The 20,733-nt window shown below is 50.8% G+C and overlaps 1 protein-coding gene across 3 annotated transcripts in view; it reads left to right on the plus strand.

The window, feature by feature from the left end:
* The window catches only part of DSCAML1 (DS cell adhesion molecule like 1), a 169,037-nt gene that overhangs the window by 116,950 nt on the left and 31,354 nt on the right, over positions 1–20,733 (plus strand). For 2 of the 3 annotated variants that reach the window (XM_083588260.1, XM_083588259.1), the window contains exons 7-11: positions 1,088–1,384; positions 3,791–4,063; positions 7,555–7,833; positions 11,036–11,155; positions 11,474–11,650. In XM_083588260.1, the coding sequence (XP_083444386.1) occupies positions 1,088–1,384; positions 3,791–4,063; positions 7,555–7,833; positions 11,036–11,155; positions 11,474–11,650 (1,146 nt within the window). Of the gene's footprint in view, positions 1–1,087; positions 1,385–3,790; positions 4,064–7,554; positions 7,834–11,035; positions 11,156–11,473; positions 11,651–20,733 lie in introns of those variants that run through there. The other variant, XM_083588261.1, reaches the window with a different exon arrangement.

A 20,733-nucleotide genomic window follows, 5' to 3' on the forward strand; every position in this document is an offset into this window, starting at 1 on the left:
TTTGGCATTCACTGTCATGAGATGTAGTGGGGGCCACAGGCTTAGATGATTATAAAGGGGCTGTTAGGCATGGAAGAAACTTGGAGGTCTGTCGCTTGCTACTACAGTCATAGCTTGGGATAAATACGCTTCAGGTTGAGCGCTTTTGGGTTGCGCGCTGCGGTGACCCGGAAGTAACAGAGCACGTTACTTCCGGGTTTCGCCGCTCGCGCATGCGCAGTCAAAATGACGTCACGTGCATGCATGGAAGTGGCAAAACGCGACCCGCACACATGCAGACATGCTGTCATGTCTTACGTTCTGTTCGGGTTGCGAACGGGGCTCTGGAACGGATCCCGTTCGCATCCCGAGGTACCACTGTAGTCCTCAAGTTGATAGGCACCCTCTTTCAGAAGTTGTGTTTTATGGTGGCCGACCTGGAGCAACCGTTTGAGAGGTCTATTGCATTCAAACTCTGCTTGCAAGCTTCCTGATGGCCACTGGACTAGGTGGTCCCCCTTAGGTCCAATCCAGCAGTACAGCTGCTTGTATGTTCTTATAGCTATGGAGTGCTAGAAGAAGGCAGCCAATCGGCAAGCAGGGCCTGCGCATTTCTGCACCTGGCAGGTGATGTATAGGACATCGCTCCAGGAACTCCATAGCACGCTTAGGAACATAGGAAGATGTCCCATCTAACTCAGTATTGTCTACACTGCACTGACTTGTCAGTGTTTCTCCAGGGTTTCAGGCATGGGTCCCTCCCAGCCCTACCTCGAGATGCTGCCAGGGCTTAAATGTGGGACCTTCCGCATGCAGAGCAGTAGCTCTAGCACTGAACTGCAGTGCTTTCCCTCTTCTCCTACTTGAGGGTCAAATGTAGGGAGGGGAAGAGAGGGAGAATTCCCTGAGATAATCCACTGCAAAATGTGGTGGCTGGAGCTCCCACACAGGCCTTGGCCAAGGTTGCAGGATTTGACCTACTCAACTTGGCTAGAATTCTCCAGCTTTCCTGTCGCTGCAGATATGTGGTTGGGAGGGAAAATGGGTGCTCAGACTTGCCCTCACCCCTTCCTCTAAACTCCCTCCCCCTGTCGTGGGCCTCTCTTAGATGGGACCCCCCGGATCATCTCATCCTTCAGTGAAAAGGTGGTGAACCCAGGCGAACAGTTCTCCTTGATGTGCGCTGCCAAGGGGGCCCCTCCGCCCACGGTCACTTGGGCACTGGATGACGAGCCCATTCAGAGGGACAGCAGCCACCGCACCAACCAGTACACCATGTCAGATGGCACCACCGTCAGCCACATGAACGTGACAAGCCCGCAGATCAAGGATGGAGGGGTGTACCGTTGTGCCGCGCGGAACTCGGTGGGCAGCGCCGAATACCAAGCGCGAATAAACGTAAGAGGTGCCTGTCTACTTTTAAATATCAGAATAGGTTCTTCTTGCATTGGGTTTTGGTTCTGGTTTGGTAGAATGTCCCCTTTGTTCTTTGTGGCTCCCCACCCCCACCCACCACCCCTTTTATTTTCTCTGCAGTGTTGTTTGGCAACAAGACAATTCAGCAGTTCACAGAGTAAAGTGTTGCTAGAGGATGGTGGAACTCCTGGCCACCAGGACAGTTTTGCAGGGATCCCAGCATATATATTGGTGATTTTATATTTTGACATGTTACAAGTTATGGAAGCTCCAGGAAGGCAAAGGGATCTAGAGAGATGGCAGGGAAAGCCCTAGATAGCCTAGGACAGGCTTCCTCAACCTTGGCCCTCCAGATGTTTTGAGACTATAATTCCCATAATCCCTGACCACTGGTCCTGCTAGCTAGGGATCATGGGAGTTGTAGGCCAAAAACATCTGGAGTGCCGAGGTTGAGGAAGCCTGGTTTAGGACCAGATTACACAAAATGTTGCTGCCTCTGGCAAACACTTACCCAAACCTTAACAGCCTCTTTGGAGGCCCTGATCCTGACCAGATGAAATGGAGCAGGTGACTCAAGGAAAAGGCCTTTTTCACCTCTGATATGGATTAGCCTCCCCAGAGAGGCTTGCCTGGCACCTTCTCCATGGTCTTTTCAGTGTCAAGTTTTTATTCATCAAGTGTATTTTAAATCCAAGCTTTAAGTTGCTTTCTGCTACCTCTATTGTAAGGAAGTTTTTTTGCTGACTTTTATTATTGATTTTAACTATTATTCAAAGTTTATTTAATATTACTTTGAAGGCAGCTAGAGAATATTTATTGATTGGCAGCTATATAAATTAAACAAAGTATCCTAAAACATATTTAAAGGGCTCTGTAAGCACAGTGGCAGATTTCTTGGTCATTAAAGAACTCAACAGACACTGGTAATAAAAAAAAGAACTAATCAAAGCCCAACTTTTCCTAACCAAGGAATTATTGAGGGCATATCCTGGCAGGCTCCACTGTGAGTTCTCCATATTCTCCATAGAACTCAAGGTCACTTTGGGCAGATACGGTGGGTGGAAAGGGCAGATTATACCCTTTCCAGCAACAAGTAAGTTTCTATATGCTGGGAAAATAGGAGATCACTGTAAGAGAACATGTCCATATCATGCTGTGCATCCTGTTCTGTGGGCACTTGAGTCTCACAAGGGAAGCTGGTAGCAACTGATGAAGTCAAGTAATAATATGCCAGGAGAAACCAAGTCAATAAAGTATAGTCACGATAGGGAGTCCAGGCATGGGATACAAGGGCAGATCAAGGCAGGAAAAGTCCACTTAGAAGCTGTCCTTTGCAGAGGGCAGAGGAAAACAAGACCTCTATTAGCTTCAGTTGAACCCTGCTGGCTGAAGGTCTCTCCTACTGAAATAGCGGTAGGAAGATATCCCACCAGGGAACTAAACCCTTGTGCTTGCTGAGAGGACGTGTAGTGTGGGTAGCTCCACCTCCCTAAAGTTGCTCCCCTATGAAGAAAAGTTGCAGCTTTCAGGACTTTTTAGTTTAGAGAAAAGGTGAGTGAGAAGTAACATGACAGAAGCTTATGCAATTATGCATGCCATGGACAAAGTGGATAAAGTTTGTACCCCTCTCTCTTAATGCTAGTACTCGTGATTCATCAAGAGAATCTGAATGTTAGAAGATTCAGGGCGGATAAAAAAAAAGAGAGAGTAATTCTTCACGCAAGGCCTAGTTAAACTATAGAACTTGCTTCCTCAACAGGCTGTGATGGCCACCAATTTGGATGGCTTTGAAAGAGGATTAGACAAATTCATGGAAGATAGCTCTATCTCCACGATCTGCCTCCACAGTCAAATACAATAGGCTTCTAAATACCAGTTGCCAGACACTGCAGGAGGGGAGAGTTCTCTTGGGCTCAGGTTCTGCTTGCAGGTTTCCTACAGGCATCTGGTTGACCACTTTGAGGACAGGATGCTGGACCAGATGGGCCCTTGGCCTGATCCAGTGGCAGGCTCTTCTTAGGTCCTTATGCGGTCTTGACTTCTGTAAGCCTGGAGGTATTGCTGTGGACTCATCCTCTGAGTCTGAGGATGGTGAAGGGCCAAGTCCTTTGGCTGAAGGGGCCCTCAAGACGGAACTGAACATTGCAAGGTATTAGGGTTGGGGCTGTGGCACTGTTTGGGTCTTTTTGCCCCATGGACCAGCAGGGCCCTCAGAAGATGTGTACAGGTTTAATGGAAAGTCATTTTGTGATGTTCTCCACGCAGCCACCCAGGCTCCACCTTCTGGCAATTACTGAGCAACCTTGCTTCCAGTTCTGTCTTCTACGTGCAAAAGCCTTTTGCCTTTGGAATTCACCTAGCTTGCTCCTTTCCTCCCCCTCCTCCCTCTCTTTAGGCCCCCCCAGCATCCGCGCAATGAAGAACATTACAGCCGTGGCAGGAAGGGACACTTTCATCAACTGCAGGGTGATTGGCTACCCATATTATTCCATCAAATGGTACAAGGACTCACTGCTCCTGCCTGACAACCACCGGCAAGTGGTCTTTGAAAATGGCACTCTCAAGCTTATGGATGTCCAGAAGGGGATGGATGAAGGGGAGTACCTATGCAGTGTCCTCATTCAGCCACAGCTTTCAATCAGCCAGAGTGTCCATGTCACTGTGAAAGGTGAGTGGCTGGAGGCAGGAGCCACAGCAGGGCTGGTGGATCTCCAGCCCCCTCCCAGTGCTGTCCACATCCCTCTAGTCCAAGCAATGGCTCAGCCAGCTCCTGGAGAGTTGGACATGCTGCGGCTATGGTTGTGCCTTCTCTGCTGGTAGGCAGTCACAGCTGAAAGGATGGGATTCAAAACTAGGATCAGGTGTTGCTGTGCAGGGGAGCCTGAAGACAGCAGGACCTTGGCCAAGCCAAGTAGGCTCAGATGTTGGCTGTGGGATGTTGGTCTTTTGAACCAGCTACCAAACCCTTCTCTGGCACTGGAGGGCTTTGAGAGGGAACTGCCTCCTCTCAGATGTAAGCAAGTGAAGACAGAGGCTTCTTCCAGGCTTTGCTGTTGGGTGTGTTCCAGGAGCTCAGCTGAATGGGAAACCGCAAACTATACAGCCCTGTTGAAAGGGCCTCACTCTTTAAGAGGGTTGGATCTGGGAAAGCCAGAATCAGTTCCCCTGCAGCTGTGAAGCTTCCTGGGTGACTGTGATGGACCAGTCCATGTGTCTCAGGCCAGCATAGTGGTGGAAGAGATCCATGTTTGCTGCACTGAGCTCCTTGGAAGGAGGAATCAAAATCTGATAATAGATAAATAACAATGCCCAGGGCAATTTGACTGGGCAACCTGGGCACACTTGGCTAGACTGTTGATTCTGTTGCCCTCCTTTGCAACCCAGCCTGCTGAAGAGTCATCCCATCAGTCTCTACTCCAGTAGTCTTTTTGTTTGGCACGCCAGAGGCGTCTGTGTTGACCCATCCTCCCTGTGTGCAGTGTGACCTTGTGGTTCACTTCTGAGCTGCCCCAGGTTGGTGGAATGGGGATGGGAATGGAAGGAGCATCTTTGTCTCCCAGGGAAGAGGAACCCCCCTCTCTGATAAAGGCAAGTGAGCTGGGCAGAGAGAACCATGTGGGGTTTGTGTTCCTGCCCTGCCCACACATTAGTTCGGTTACTGGCCCAGGTGCGCCCCCTCCCCCAGGCTGTCGCCAGCCCTGGAGTATCCATTTCCCCTGACAAGCAGCGGAGCAGAATGTACAGTGTAAACATACCAGATTAAAACATCTAACCTTTGCTCAGAGCACCTTTGTTGGCGGTTTTCAGTGTGTAGCTCTTAAAAAAATAATCCTCTCTGTCTTCCAAGCACGCAGAACATCTTAAAAGCTTCTCCAGCCCATCAATTATTCAGCCCCATTCAGGGAGCCATCAGCCCTAATGAATTGCAGTAGTGGAGAATCCCGTCCTTTCCATCCCAGTGACTTGCTGAGATTGAGCTCCATCTCAGGCGCTGCCCTCTTTAAAGGTTCGCAAACAGGGTAGCTTGAGCGAGGTGGTCTGCTCTGTGTGGATGTTGCCTCCCTTTCCCATGTGCTGCTGCCCTGCTCAGTTTATGAAGGGTGCAAAGTGTCCTGGAGACAGGCAGGAGGCTGCATGGGCTGGGGAGGTCACTGGTTGTTGTGAGAACTTGCTGCTGCTGCAGCAGCATGGCTTAGATCTTACAAGCCCTCTCTTGCTTAGGTTGGTGCTTCTGCTGGACCCAGAGGTGGCTCTGACAGCTCCTCCAGCTTGCCTGGATGTGTGTGTGTGGGAGGTGGTAGTGGGAGTATTGGGGCTTTCCCTATTCCTTTGTCTTGATGCCAGCAGACCTCGATGCCTGCGCTTACACACTGGAAAACCAGCCAAGATGTTCTTGGTTTTTTTATTAAAATAAAATAAAATCCCCCCAGCGCTCCCCCTCTAGTTTTCCTCCAAGGAGCTTAGATTAGCTTACAAATGATTCTTCAGAGCCTGCCTCCCTTCACTACAGCAACTGGAGCCTCTTTTTTCCAGGGCGAGCTTTGTTGTCAGCAGGGTGGCACTTGGCAGTTTTGTTCTCAGAATCTTTGGGGTTTCTTCCCTGGTTGCAGAAGGCAGATGAGGCGTTGTCTTTTCTCGGACACTTGCTCCTGCCCTTCTTTCCCCATTGTAGGAACCTTTTCAGGCTGATCTTTACATAAGTGAGGATGGTGCTGAGCAGAGGCTGTGCTTGGAAGCCCGGGAACCCCTTGCTCTGTGCGAACTGCTGCAAGGGTGCAAGGCTGTTCTGCAGGGAAGAGGGTTTTTGTGGGAGGGGGGGCAAAAGGACAAAGCACCCGGCTGCCTTCCTCTCTCCCAGAAGGGAGAGCAGTGGAGGAAGTCCCTGCCTTTGGAACTAGCAGAGGCAAGGGAGCGACCAGTATTCATTACTGGAGTAGCACAGGGATGAAAGAACCTCAGTTGGCAGGGGAGGCAGGACTGGTGAGAAAGCCCACGCCCAAAGCTGGGAGGCTAACACAGCAGACGTCTCTGTTTGTTTGGGCCCCTTAAAGATCAAGAGTGATTTACTGGCTGGCAGGGCTGAGTTGTAAATGTGGCATCTGCTGCCGACGCTGCACTCAGGTCAGTAGCTAATCCTCAGCTCCTTCAATTCGCTTGCTTTGCTGCTTGTTCAGGATGTCCCCGCCCCCCTGCACTTAAGAGCAGCAAGAACTGTCCTTTGCTACTTCAGGAGATGGCTCACCTCACACCCCCTTTGGCCACCCCAGTCAGTGGCATGGGGATTCTGCCTATTTTTCTGAGGTAGGGCTTCAAATATTTCTTGGTCCAATGACCATGAGGGCAGTGTCCCCAGCTTACTTTGAAGCTTTGGGCAGAACCACCAGTTGTCTCTGCTTGTTAGGAGTTGCCTTCCTACTTTGCTTGAGTGCCTGCCATCAATGTTTCTTTGAGGGAATCTAGTGCATCTAGTATTCCTAGGGGGCTCCTGGGGCTCCCAACTGAGAGCCATTCTGGTCACTGGAGGAACCAGTTCCAAGTCCTTTTGCAATGGCATTAGTGGGAGTATTAAGGCTGCTGCAGAAGAGAATGAATTCTCTTCCTGATGGGGTGTGAGGGAAGCCGACTGTTGCTTTGCTGATCTGATCTCTTTGCATGCCTGCTGCTCACCTGGCAAGAGTGTTCAAAGTGCTCCACGTTCTTTTATCTTGTCGAACCCCTTTCAAGTGGGTGAGTACTGCAGGCTGAAAGAGAAAAAAGAGTTTGAGAGGAGTGATGAAGAGTTAGTGGAGTGCAAGAAACTAAGAGGCCACTCTGTGAACCAGGAGACACCTTCACCCAGCCGTCCAAATATCTGTCCTGAGCTCACTGGGATGGTGGCCGGAAAGAGGCACTACTCAGCACTACAGCCTTGTCACACTCCCCACACTCCCCACCTTTTTAAAAACACACACACACAGAAAGGAAATACGGCCAGTTGACTTATACATTCATTCTTTCTTCACATGGGGAGCTGAGGGTAAGGAATTCCTCAGGGCTTTGCAGAGTCTCCTGGGCCTATGTTCTGTTCTCCTTGGAGGCTGAGCTGGACGAAATCTCCTTTTTCTTGGCTTCCCGGTCGTTTGGGAACAGGTGTGATCAATGCGCTCCTCTCATTGGCAGTCCCACCTCTCATCCAGCCCTTCGAATTCCCTCCGGCCTCCATCGGCCAGCTCCTGTACATCCCATGCGTGGTCTCCTCGGGTGACATGCCCATCCGCATCACGTGGAGGAAAGACGGGCAGGTGATCCTTTCCGGCTCCGGCGTCACCATCGAGAGCAAGGAGTTCATGAGCTCCCTGCAGATCTCCAGCGTCTCCCTCAAGCACAACGGCAACTACACTTGCATTGCCACCAACGATGCTGCCACTGTCAGCCGTGAGCGGCAGCTCATTGTTCGAGGTGAGTAGCTGGTCCCTGGGCTTTGATGTGCTGAGGTTCAGGAGCCACTGGCAGAATTGCCCAGTGCGGGGTGATCGTCACTCTTTGGCTGTGCTCCCCATCTGATCTCAAAAGTGAGTGGAGAAAATGTCCTGTGGAAAGCTGTGAGGGCCATACAAAGTGCCAGTTGGGGTGGGAAAACTGGCTTCGTGAACTGAGTGGAAGGTGGTGGTTTAAGTCCCCTAGCGAAGGAAAGAAAAGTCCAGTTCTGTGGTGCAGGAGAGGAGCAAAGGTGCATCACGAGGCTTCTCTGCCCACAAAAGCGGACAGAACTATCAGGCAGCTGGAGCACCTGCCCTGTATGGAAGAGCTTCAGCATTTGGGGCTTTGAAGTTTAGGAAAAGGTGACCCAATAGAGCTTTATGGAAAAAATCAATTGGAGTAGAGGGGGCAGAAGTGGAGGATGAGCTCAGGAAGTTTCCCTTGCCTTATTCCAGGCCAGGCTCTTTGTCCATCTAGCTCAGCTTGTTCCGCTCTGGCTGGCAGCACTGGCTCTCCAGGATGGTAGGGAGGGCAGTCTTCCTCAGAACCTGCTGCTAATGTGAACCTTTTAATTGGGAATAAGTACTTCCTCACAATTGATCTATGCAGCTCGCTGCCCCAGAGGTGATGGCCACTAGCCACTCGTTTAGACAGTTTTAAAAGGGGATTAGACAACTCATGGAGGAGAAGGAAGGCAGGCGGGCGGGTGGGTCTGTCAGCAGCTGTTAGTCATGATGGCTGCATGGAACCTGCTGGGCCAGAGGCAGCAGGCCCCTGAATGCCACTTGCTGGGGGCTGAACTGTGCTTGTGTTCGCACATGTGAGCCTCTGCTTCCTCCAAGTCCTGCTAGAGGGTTTTCTGTCAGTGTCTGGTGGGGAACAGGATATGCTCTCTTTACATTCTTCTGAGGGCAAAAGACTCCCGAAGGGCACAGAAGCACAACCCTTGGTGCCCCAGACATGCACTGCCTGCATAAGCCAGGCCATTCACTGCCTGAAGAGCTGGGAGTGTCGATTTCTCAAGGGGGAACCATCATAGCTATCTTTTGGTAGCTACTTAGTGAATAACAGATGTCCGAAGCAGAAAGGGGGGGGGCATTTAACAGAGGGGAGAAGCTGGGAGAGCCATCTTGCACCCTTGCTTGCACAACTGCTGCACAAGAGCCCTGCAGTGTTGACCAGTGGCATCTTAACTACCTGGTAATTGCTGCCATCACTCCCTGTCAAGTTTACAGCACCCAAATGGGAGGGAAACCTTCTCAAGGGTGCCTGAGATCCTGAGACAACACACTCAATGTTTCCCACCCAGATCCTGTCAGTTTACTCAGGGAGCAAAGCTAGCAGTCAGAGCATGTGTTCTCTCTCTCTCTCTCTCTCTCTCTCTCTCTCTCTCTCTCTCTCTCCCTCTCTCTCTCTCTCTCTCTGTCTGTCTCTCCACCTCCACCTCCCTACCCTGCAAGAGACCTGAGCAGCCTGTTGTTCTTTAACAACTCCAACCTTATACTCCTGTAGCATTAATCAAATGACACAGGCACATGAGGGATAACTAGAATCCTAGAGGCTGGGAAAACACACTTCAGACCCCAACAGCCCACCTATATGAGATTTACTGAGAACAGAAGGAAAGGAAGAAGACAAGTGGACAAAGCAGAATGAAAATAAAATGTGCTCTTTTAGTTTGAATCTAGTTACTTGCAAAAAGGCTTCTTGTCTCCTCATGCATCACACAGCATAGTTGGTCAGTTTCAGGTTTTCTGATGGTCAGTGATGGAGGATGGAACATGAGGGACAAAAAGCTACATAACACAGCTCGTTTTTAAGGTTTGAGTGGCACCTGACTCTTTTCAATCAATCAGAGTGCATGTCATATTCATCAGATAAAGGGGATTAACACATTTGGGGATAGGGGACATGGCTGACACCCCCACAACTAGCAGATATGGCTATTGCTGGTGTAAATCATCATCAGGATTTCTCAAACTTTCTGCCAGATGAACTTTTTCTGGGCTTGTAAATTCAGGATCTGGGCTGGGATGCCTGCTTGCTTTGCTCAGCATTAATGGAGGGCAGGAGAACAGATCCTTTTCTCCACAGGGGGCATTGCAAATGGAAGCCTGGTGACCCAGAGAGAAGCATTCCCCCATTACTGTGCAGGGTCAAATGTCAACCAAGTTCAGGGAAAGGGGTAAAATATCCATTCAGAGTGCAGGTGATGCACTCCCAACTAGCAAGCAGGGTGATTGGTGTATGTGTACTCTGAATGGGGGAATTTATGCCAGACCCAAGATAGAACCCCAAATCTCCAGTAGTATTAAGCTCACATTTAACCAGTTTGCTAGCCAGAATATTGTAAGGCCTTTGTCAAGTGTTTGGCTGAAATCAAGATAAATTATGTCCACGACGTTCCTACCATCCACTAAGCTAGTAACCCAGTCAAAAACAGGTTAGAGTAGCTTGGCAAACCATGCTGGCTTTTCTGTACTTCATTTTTAAAGGCAAGCCACCTACAGCTTGCTAGAGAAATAAATATGCCAAATTATCAGAACTCTGGTATGTTAGAAGGCAACAACAGCAGTAGCCCCAATTCACCCAGCAATATTGTTATTCTCTAGTAACCTTCTGAGTCAAGAAGAAGCTTCAGGTTGGCCACTGTGAGAGCAGAGCATTGGACTAGATTGGCTCCTCTTGGACCAGTCGAGCTACGGCCAGGCTCTTCTGATGTTCTTACCTATCGTGCTTCGGAAACTCTGGTTCTACCCTCCCATATCCAAGCACATGACAACAGTTTTGTGGTGACTCTGTGGCTTATTCCTCCACACTTCTGTAGAGGTGCCTCTTTCTGTACATACACACATATATGTTCCAACTAAAGAGGAGAGTGGAGTATTGCTTGATGTCTTCTTCACAATAACTTGCTAACCTCTTAGATGCTTTTGGATTCTTCTGGTGTTTTTCAAAATTGAAAGCTTAAGGTCACCCAGGTGTTGAGTTCTGCAAAAGCAGAAAAGGCATTGCCCAAGAGGTGGTTACATCTTGTCTTTCAGACCAGTTAGGAGTTTTGAGGGCATGGGACTAGGGTGTGTGTGCATGTGGAAAGGAAAAGAAAAGAAAGACATGTCAGCAGTGGGTGGTGAGCTTGCTGTTCCTGGTGGTACTTATCTCTGGCACTCCTTCTCCACAGTCCCTCCTCGCTTTGTTGTCCAACCCAACAATCAGGATGGAATCTATGGCAAAGCAGGGGTGTTGAACTGCTCTGTGGATGGATACCCCCCTCCCAAAGTCATGTGGAAACATGCTAAAGGTACGTTGCTGGATATTTCCTTTTGATATTTCCCCCATGCATTCTCCCTACAGGTTTGCTAATGGAAGCCTGTACTGGTGGGGATTGAAACCATCCTTGCAACACATCTTCTTTGGGGGTTGCCCTCAGGTATAGCAACAGCTATGTGCAAGGGACAGTGTTCAACTCTGCCAGTGTTGGACATGTTTAAGGGCCAGTGAGAGAGATTGTACAGGCTCTGCTAGGCACAGCACAGAGGATCTCCAGAGGCCCCCCCATGGCATCTCTGGGTCAACCAAAAGCACTTACAGTATCTCTCACCCTTCTCTTTTCTCCCAGGCAGTGGGAACCCCCAGCAATACCACCCAGTCCCCCTCACTGGCCGCATCCAGATTCTGCCCAACAGCTCACTGCTCATTCGGCATGTTTTAGAAGAGGACATCGGCTATTACCTGTGCCAGGCCAGCAACGGAGTCGGTACAGACATCAGCAAGTCCATGTTCCTTACGGTGAAAAGTGAGTACGCCGGCCGGGCCTGTTCACCTTTCAGGGGTCTCAGTCCAAATAGATGCAGGTCTCCCACAGGTCTTCTGCCTGGCCTTGGGCAGGACAGCCTGAGATCGCCTTCTCCCTCCGTTGAAAATGGGTGCCAATACTCTACCTTGGTGCCCATCAAGGGGTGAGGGCTGCTTCTGCCCCTGAGGTGCTGTGGAGGCATCTGATTAACGTAGGGCTTTGAAACTCCATCCCTGGTCTCCTGAGGGTCAGGCTGGCATTGGACACTTCCGGCACTGTCTGGCAGTCCTGACTTCTCGAACCCAGGAAGCTCCTTGTACCCAGCCCTGTCCCTCCCACTGGCTCTTTGCTAAGTTTACCTGCTTCCCTCCACGTGAACCCTGCACTGCTGCCTCTGCCAACGTGCTCCGTCTGCTGGCAGCTGCCTCTGCCTCTCTGGCTGCGAGCCAAGGGCTTGTCGCGGTGGGCCCCGCGTGTCTTGGCAGATTGGCGGCCTCTATATCCTCTGATTGCCGCCTGTGTTTGCACTGTGAGCTCCTTTATCATCACTTGCGGAGCTTGAGCTCTCCTCTGTGGGCTCCCGGCAGTTGATGTGCAAGGAATGGAGCGCTGGATTGATTCCTGTTCCCTTGGGGACCTGATTCCCTCACACGATCAAAAAACACTTTGTCCTTAATAAAAGCAGGCAATCAATCTACATCGTGGTGGCGCAGAGAGGAGGCAGGGCAGCCGTCTTGCTAATTCCCCACACGGTGGCCTGGAAGTGTTGTTAAGCAACCTCGTTCGTGATCGGATTCTGCCTGGGCCACCCTCGGCAGAGTCAGCAGTTTCCAGCTTCTCTCAGAGCTGCTGTAGTGAAGATAGGAGGACCCAAAGGCTGGGGGAGGCCTCTTAGGTGCAGAAAGGGGTGTTGGGTTCAGGAATTGGCCCTTCAGCAGCAGTGGGGAAAATGCCATCCTGTGACAACAAGCTTCAGCTGCTTAATGGGGCTCTCTGGATAGCGGGCAGAGGGAGGTGAAGGCTGGTGTGCATGAAAAGCAGGGGCTGCAGCTGAGATAGGTCCCTAAACAGGTGACCTTTTGCATCTTTTACTTGGTAAAAGATCCAGGTAGGAAGTCAAGGAAGGGGAAGGAGTGGCCCTTGGCTTCTTAACCCCTTTCAGGGTTATATGGATGAGATTGCTATAAATGAGAGGGCCAGGCCTTTTCAGGAAACATGGATGGGATTGCTGTAAATGAGAGGACCAGGCCTTTGAGTGACCCTGTTGCTGGATTTCATTTGTTACATGTTCCTTTTGCTGTTGCTTTTATCATTTAGGCACTGTGTGGTTTTATTGTACTGTTTTATTTTTTTCTCTGGACACTGCCTTGGGAGGGCTTTCCCTGAGAGCCATTGGATCTGAAGGCATCCAGGGCCATTTTGACTGGCCTTCCAGGTGTCTGGTCCGTAGGGCTGCTGCCGCCTAGTTCACATTTCCCTTGACAGGGACCTGAGCAGTGCCCTGCAGACTGTTCTCTCTTGGGCAAAGGCCCAGGCCCAGCACTCCCTAGCTCAGGAGCTCCCCCTAGTCAGCAGGTGCACAAGGCAGGGTGTGCCTGGAGAGGTGCCCTCACTGCTCTGTAAGCATAACTGATTGCTTCCATGCAATTTGAATTAATCTCATGCTTCAGGTGAAATGCAGCTAATCAGTGTAGACAAGAAGCTGAAATGGGTGCAATCAAATTAACATCACAGAGCTGGCACTTCAGAAAGCCCACCCTCTTCCCCTCCTTCCCCTTCCTCTGTTGCTGTTTCCATTTTCTTGCCGTTCCAGCCTGGGCTCAGGATGGAAGAACACCCAGAGCTGTGACAATTCCCTTTGTAGCCGCCTTATCTCAGCCCACCAAATGGGATCAGCCTCTTGTCTGCATCATGTTAACAAGGCACAGAAAGGAAGAGCTTGAAAGGAGAACAACGTTTTGCTTGGCGGGTGTGAAGGGAAGTGCTCTGGCGAGTGCCCTTTGCGGAGAGAGCTTTTGCGGTGGGAATGGCCTGGTCCATTTCGGCCCGTGTTGCCTCATAATTGTTGGCATGGTTTCAAAATGGAAACCTCGCTGAGTGTGCTGCAAAACCCAACTCTCCTGGAAAGCAGACAAGTGAAAGGCTCCTTTCTGGGTGTTCATCCCTCTGTCCATTAACATGTGCAGCTCCCTACTGTAATAGTTGACCATAGTCTAGGGAATAATAATAATAATAATAATAATAATAATAATAATAATAATAATAATAATTTATTTATACCCCAACCATCTGACTGGGTTTCCTCAGCCACTCTGGGCGGCTTCCAACAGAATATTAAAATACAATAGTCTATTAAACATTAAAAGCTTCTCTAAACAGGGCTGCCTTCAGATGTCTTCTAAAAGTCTGATACAGTGCTACCTCGGGTTACATACGCTTCAGGTTACATACACTTCAGATTACAGACTCCACCAACCCAGAAATAGTACCTCGGGTTAAGAACTTTGCTTCAGGATGAGAACAGAAATTGTGCTCCGGCGGCGCAGCGGCAGCAGGAGGCCCCATTAGCTAAAGTGGTGCTTCAGGTTAAGAACAGTTTCAGGTTAAGAACGGAACTCCGGAATGAATTAAGTACTTAACCCGAGGTACCACTTAGTTGTTTTTTGCTTTGACATCTGGTGGGAGGGCGTTCCACAGGGCAGGTGCCACTACTGAGAAGGCACCCTGCCTGTTTCCCTGTAACTTCACTTCTTGCAGTGAGGGAACCACCAGAAGGCCCTCAGTGCTGGACCTCAGTGTCCGGTCAGAACCGTTTAGGGCTTTAAAGGTCAGCACCAACACTTTGAATTGTGCTCGGAAGCGTACTGAGAGCCAATGTAGGTCTTTCAAGACCAGTGTTATGTGGGATGTTCAGCAGCACCAAGGCCAACCTTCTCAATTTCCTCGGTGCCCAAAGGCATTCCTGCTTTGTTGTCTGGGCAGTGTCTTGCTTGCCCTCCACGTGCAAGTCACTAACTCAGAGACAGCTGTCTGTCACACAGTCTCTCTCTCTCTCTCTCTCTCTCTCTCTCTCTCTCTCTCTCTCTCTCTCTGGCGGCAGCTGCTGCTGCTGGTAGAACTACTGGAGATCTTACAAATTCAAAGTGTAACGTGAGTGGTAGACCTTAAGGCGTCCTATAGGGAAGGAAAGGAGCTATAGCTGTGCCATTTGGAACTTGATGTTTGGGCAGCATGTCTGGCCAGGGAAGAAGAGACGGCTGTGGTGGATGTACTCTATAGTGAGCTCCTCTGCACCAGTCAGGCTGAAAGCAGTTATGTGTGCGGATTGCAGATGAGTCAGTTATTTGGGAGCATCGTAAGCACCCCACCCAAAGTAGTGGCTGATATGTGGTCCCCTTTGCTGCTCCACTGTTAAAAGACCGGATCCAACCCATCATGCTACCATCTGCTTACCAAACCAATTGGGTTTGGGAGGTGGGACATCCACCGAAGAGACAAGGCCAGGCGTCTTTCCCAAGGGAGGCTGCTGCTTCGGACCACTTGAAGTGTTGAACTGTTGTGAGGTGGCACTGTGGGCATCAATCTGGAGCCTCAGAGCTTCTCAAGACCAGGAGGGATGAAGGGTGGCTTTGTCCTCTTCATGCCTCCATCCATCCAAATCAAGATGGGGGGGCAAGTAGAATTGGTTTCCAGCCCCAGCTTCTTGGACGCTGCCCAATCCATGCCAGCTCTTGCCTGCTCCTTAAATCACATCTCATGCTTGTCAGCAGGCAGTGCCTCTCTTGCTGTTACAAGCCTGGCGGGGGGCAGGAATGCCAGAGCCGTTCAGGCTCTTGGGTGGTTTCGTGTGCTGTGGGTTAAGTTGCTTCTGTTGACCTTCTCCCCCTCTGCCTTTTTTCTTAACAAAATTTAGAATATTTACATCTTGCCATTTTCTAAAGCTCTACCTGCATGCTACCCAGAGAAAAGGCAAAATGCAGGCATTGCACAATGGGCAGCTAGCTTCTTTCAGGCTGAGGGCAACATTGATCCATGATCAACCTTCCCGGGGCCACTTGCCCAAAATGGCACTGCCAAAGTGTAAAAGTGAGTGTGGCTACTTATTTCTAAAAGGGGTAAAAACACATTTTGATATAACAGAATCAGAGCAGAGGGCCAGCAGGAATGGCGACTTTTAAAAGGGGGAGGCAGGTTTGGGAGAGTTCTGGGGGACAAGAAAAAAGTAGTATTGCAGTGAAAGTACCTCTTGCACCAGTGAGTAATATATATTTAAATAAATAAATAAAATGGGCTGATTTGGAGGTGCTGGTGTGGGTGGGCACAAAATCCTGTTGGCATCACAATATTGCAGTGGAGACCTATGAGATCAGTCAGAGATAGATAGATAGATAGATAGATAGATAGATGATAGATATTTTTGATAAATAAAAAACCAAAATGGCAGACGCTAAACTCGTTTTGTCTTCATGGCCACAAAACTCGTTTTGTCTTCATGGCATCACTGCAGGTAACCCATAGAAGCAGTCAAGATTTAAAGAACCTGCTAGGGGACCACATGCACCCTGCAGTTAGCCACTCCAGCTGTGGAAGCCAGCTAACCAAAAATTGTTTGTTAACATTTTCATTTTAAAAACCCCAGCAAACATCATCAAAGCAGGAGCAAAGGAGTAATTATTCATCAGTAAAAGAACAGGGAGGCAGAGTAAAAGTGAAATGAATCATCCTATTAAAAGTGTGGGAAAACTAAAACCATTTGGTGCCTCCAAGTCACCCAGGTCTGTGGTCCAGGGTGGCGGTGGCCCCAAAGCAATAGCTGTATGGAGGCTGCCCACTGTCCAGAGGACATTCTCCAGGCACCTGTCAGGAGCATTCTCCTCTGCCCATCAGTCCCAAAGGAATCCCTCCATTTCCCACCTTGAGTCTGTTCCCTTGTGACTTTCGCAGAGCCATTTTTATTTTCCCTTGTATTCCTTGTGACACCCAGAGGCTGCTGCTTGTTTCTGTTCTCATAAACCAGCTGGTGGCTTTTCCCCCATTGCGAGAGGCTTCCTCCCCAACCCACCCCTTCTGGCTCCTCTGCACAGTCTGCGGCTGCATGCAGCATCTCCCTCTGCAGGCCCAGTTTTGTGTGGGGAGTTTCTGAGGCTGGGAGTCCATGCAGCTCCCCGATACGCCCTCCGCGGTGTCCACACGTCACAAACGGGAGTCGCCTGCAAGCCAAGCTTTCCCCGGCTGCTAATTGAATTCCATTGCTAGGGAAAGCAGAGGAGCCGTAGCTCATTAAACCCTCTTGTGCCCCATTAGAACAGTGTGTGTTGCCTTTGCGGATTGTCATTACCATATATTATGGCACTGTTTGTGTATGCCGTGCATTTTTAAATCTCTGCTCCCTGAGCCTGCTTGGCTGTGTGCTCAGCTCCCCACCCCAGTTCTCTTTGGCAAAGCAAGAGCCAGGAGCAAAAGCCACAATGGGGGCATTCGTGCGTGGCTGTGGTGCCTAGTGGGTAACTGCAAGTACATGGAGAAGCATCAGGGCAGCTCCAGCTGTGATGCTCCAGGCACTGGAAGGGCTGAAGTGGCCTTGTGGGCAGAGGAAGCCCCCCTGATGCTGATGCAGCACAAGCCGAGGGGGTGGGCAGCAGGGAGCCGATGGATGCAGCCCTCCCCAAAGCAGGCAGGAAAGAAGTGGGGCTGTGGGCCAGGAGGATTAGGAGGTGCTGCCTCACCCCCACACCCACCACAGCAGCAGACTTTGGCCTGACTTTCCATTCTCCTTGGATCTCCACTTTGCCTCTTTGCAGGTCAGGCCACTGAGGAGGAGGGCAGGAGGCTAGCCTGGGACTTATTCATTGATTTGGTGATCACTTGCCACCCAGCTCACAACAATAGCTATACAGTGGTACTTCGGGTTAAGTACTTAATTCGTTCCGGAGGTCCGTTCTTAACCTGAAACTGTTCTTAACCTGAAGCACCACTTTAGTTAATGGGGCCTCCCGCTGCTGCCACGCCGCTGGAGCACGATTTCTGTTCTCATCCTGAAGCAAAGTTCTTAACCTGAGGTACTATTTCTGGGTTAGTGGAGTCTGTAACCTGATGTGTATGTAACCTGAAGCTTATGTAACCCGAGGTACCACTGTACAGTCATACCTCAGGTTGAAGTAGCTTCGGGCTGCACTCCACGGCGACCCGGAAGTAACGTAGCGCATTACTTCTGGGTTTCGCTGCTCGCGCATGCGCAGATGGTCAAAATGACGTCACGAGCATGCGCGGAGTGGCAAATCACGACCCGCGGACGCGGGTTGTGTTCGCTTCAGGATGCGAACGGGGCTCCGGAATGGATCCCGTTCGTATCCAGAGGTACCACTGTACTAACACCCATGGAAATTAAATGTCAAGAGCACCAATACTTGGTTTATTTGTCAGTTTATATCCCACCTTTCTTCAGAGCAGCTCAAGGCAAAGTACATTGTTCTCCATCTATTCATTTCACCATCACAATCCCTTTGAGGAAGGATTGTCTTAGGGGACAAATTTGCTCCCAAGTCCTAATCTAGCACTCTGAACTACTACACTGCGCTGTCTATCTGACACCATGCCGTTACAGCAATCCATTGCAACTCTTTTAAAATGAAGCAAATGAAAAGCTGCACTTGCGGAGGCTCTCCCTGCTCTTGGGCTGCAGCCACCTCTCTCTGAACTCTCCTTTCCTCTTGGGCAGAAAGTTTCTGTAGCTGGCAGGCAGCATCCAGGTGGGTGCGCCTGGGAACCCCGGCATCGATTGGGTTGCCCGCCAGAGTGTGGCGTCCAGCCGAGCTCCGTCTTGATTAACTGGAGCAGGAGGGTCATTAAAGGCTCGTTACTCCAGGAGGCCTGCCAGGAACGCTGCTCCTCAGCAGAACCTTTCCAAGAGCGGGTGTGCTTGTTGACGTGCCGGCTGCAAGGAGCAGCTCCTTGGCAGCAGGGAAAGGATTCTGGAGGGAGGAAGGGAGGGAAGCTGGGCTAGAGAGGACCACTTCTCCTTTCTGGTCCTGTGCAGGTGGTGGTGACCCATGTGGAAGAAGAAGAGCATAAGGTCCTTCCTTCTGCTGAGTCAGTCCATAGTGCCACCTAGCTCAGAAATGTCTGCACCAGGGGTGGGGAGGCCCCCCTCCCTGCCTGTGGCCAGTCTTGGTCTGGAGGCCATTTGCCCCAAGCTGGGTGACGTCAGCTGGTGGGCAAAAGAGGGGGGCATTTGGTCCTGCTGGGTGCTTCTTCGCCAGTGCATCTCCTACGACAGCGGTTCTCACCTGCGGGTCCCCAGATGTTGTTGGACTACAACTCCCATCATCCCTGAGCTCTGGCCTTGCTAGCTAGGAGTGATGGGAGTTGTAGTTCAACAACATCTGGGGGTCCACAGGTTGAGAAAGGCTGTCCTACAGGGAACATGTTGGTGGAGCAGACCCCCATGGTCAACTCTGACAGGTGGGGACTGCACAGGGTAGGAAGAAGAAGAAGAAGAAGAAGAGTTTGGATTTGATATCCCGCTTTATCACTACCCGAAGGAGTCTCAAAGTGGCTAACATTCTCCTTTCCCTTCCTCCCCCACAACAAACACTCTGTGAGGTGAGTGAGGCTGAGAGACTTCAGAGAAGTGTGACTGGCCCAAGGTCACCCAGCAGCTGCAGGTGGAGGAGCGGAGACGCGAACCTGGTTCACCAGATTACGAGTCCACCGCTCTTAACCACTACACCACACTGGAAGAGAGAAAGAACTGGCCCACTGGTCAAAAAGGCTTCCTATCTACAGTCTACGCCATGGGTAGGCAACCTAAGGCCCGTGGGCCGGATCTGGCCCAATTGCCTCCCAAATAAGGCCTGCGGACAGTCCAGGAATCAGCGTTTTTTTACATGAGTAGAATGTGTCCTTTTATTTAAAATGCATCTCTGGGTTATTTGTGGGGCATAGTAATTCGTTCATCCCCCCCCCAAACACTATAGTCTGGCCCCCCACAAGGTCTGAGGGACAGTGGACTGTCCCCCTGCTGAAAAAGTTTGCTGACCCCTGGTCAACACTGACAGAGTTTCAGGCGGGAGTCTGTCCCAGCCCTGCTAGGCGATGGGATAAGGGAACTTGTTCCACCTGCTGTCTCATCCCAACTGGCATGCCCAGGTTGGCTATGTGCACTGTGGCTCGGGAGAGCTGCAGAAAAAGTGCCGGCAGCAAAGGTGGCTTCTCCTCTTGGCATGTGGTGGCGGTTAGAGAAGCTGCACCTACCAGGGTTCTCTGTCCTGGGCGGGGGGGGGGGGGGCTTCCAGGGTGATTGCTCAGGGTGCATTTGGGCCTAGGGGGTGCACTGCTCACACCACCCTCCCTGAGCCAGCCCTGTGTTGCTTTGTGTGGTGTTGCTTTGATGACGAGGGCTGCCTCCGTTCGCCCTCTGTGCCCTGCCTTGGAAACACTCCTTTAAGTGGCTTTGCGATGTTTCCATGGTGGGGCACGGCCGAGCGGAGCCTGCTGCCCCAGGCTAGTCCTCGCCACTGAAGCAATATCAGCCCCGGGTGGTGTCATTTTGTGGTTGGTGGCGCTTTGGTAGCCAGGGCTAGCCTGGTGCAGTGGGCTCTGTTTGCCCTCTGCGCTCCACCCCCAGGGAGGGTACGCGCCCCAGGCACTGGTGGGACCTGCTCTGTCCTGTAGCCCTGCTTGATCAGAATGACAGAGGAGGGGGCCCAGCAGATGCCAGAGTTAGCATTGCCAAGGTTGCAGGTTCGATCCCTGCAAGGGACAGCTGCCTATTCCTGCATTGGACTAGATGATCCTCAGGCTCCCGTCCAACTCTTCAGTTCTATGATTCTTTAGGGGCTGCTTGGTTCCTGCTCCTTTCCTCCCCTCTCCAACACCCCAGCATCTTCGTCATCCTCCTCCTTGCTTATCAGGTGTTGGAGGGGGTGGAACAGATTTGGAAGCGTCCCTCCTTTGGCTTTTATTTAAATCATGGCCCTGCACATTAAATCTCCAGCATCTGCAATGCAAAGTCAGGCTGGCTTGTTGCTGTGAAAATCTCCCTCTGTATTCTGGCCAGGTTCCTCTGAGTGAATTATGCAAAT

Source organism: Podarcis filfolensis, assembly GCF_964270895.1.
Source record: "Podarcis filfolensis genome assembly, chromosome: 15".
Classification (NCBI taxonomy): domain Eukaryota; kingdom Metazoa; phylum Chordata; class Lepidosauria; order Squamata; family Lacertidae; genus Podarcis; species Podarcis filfolensis.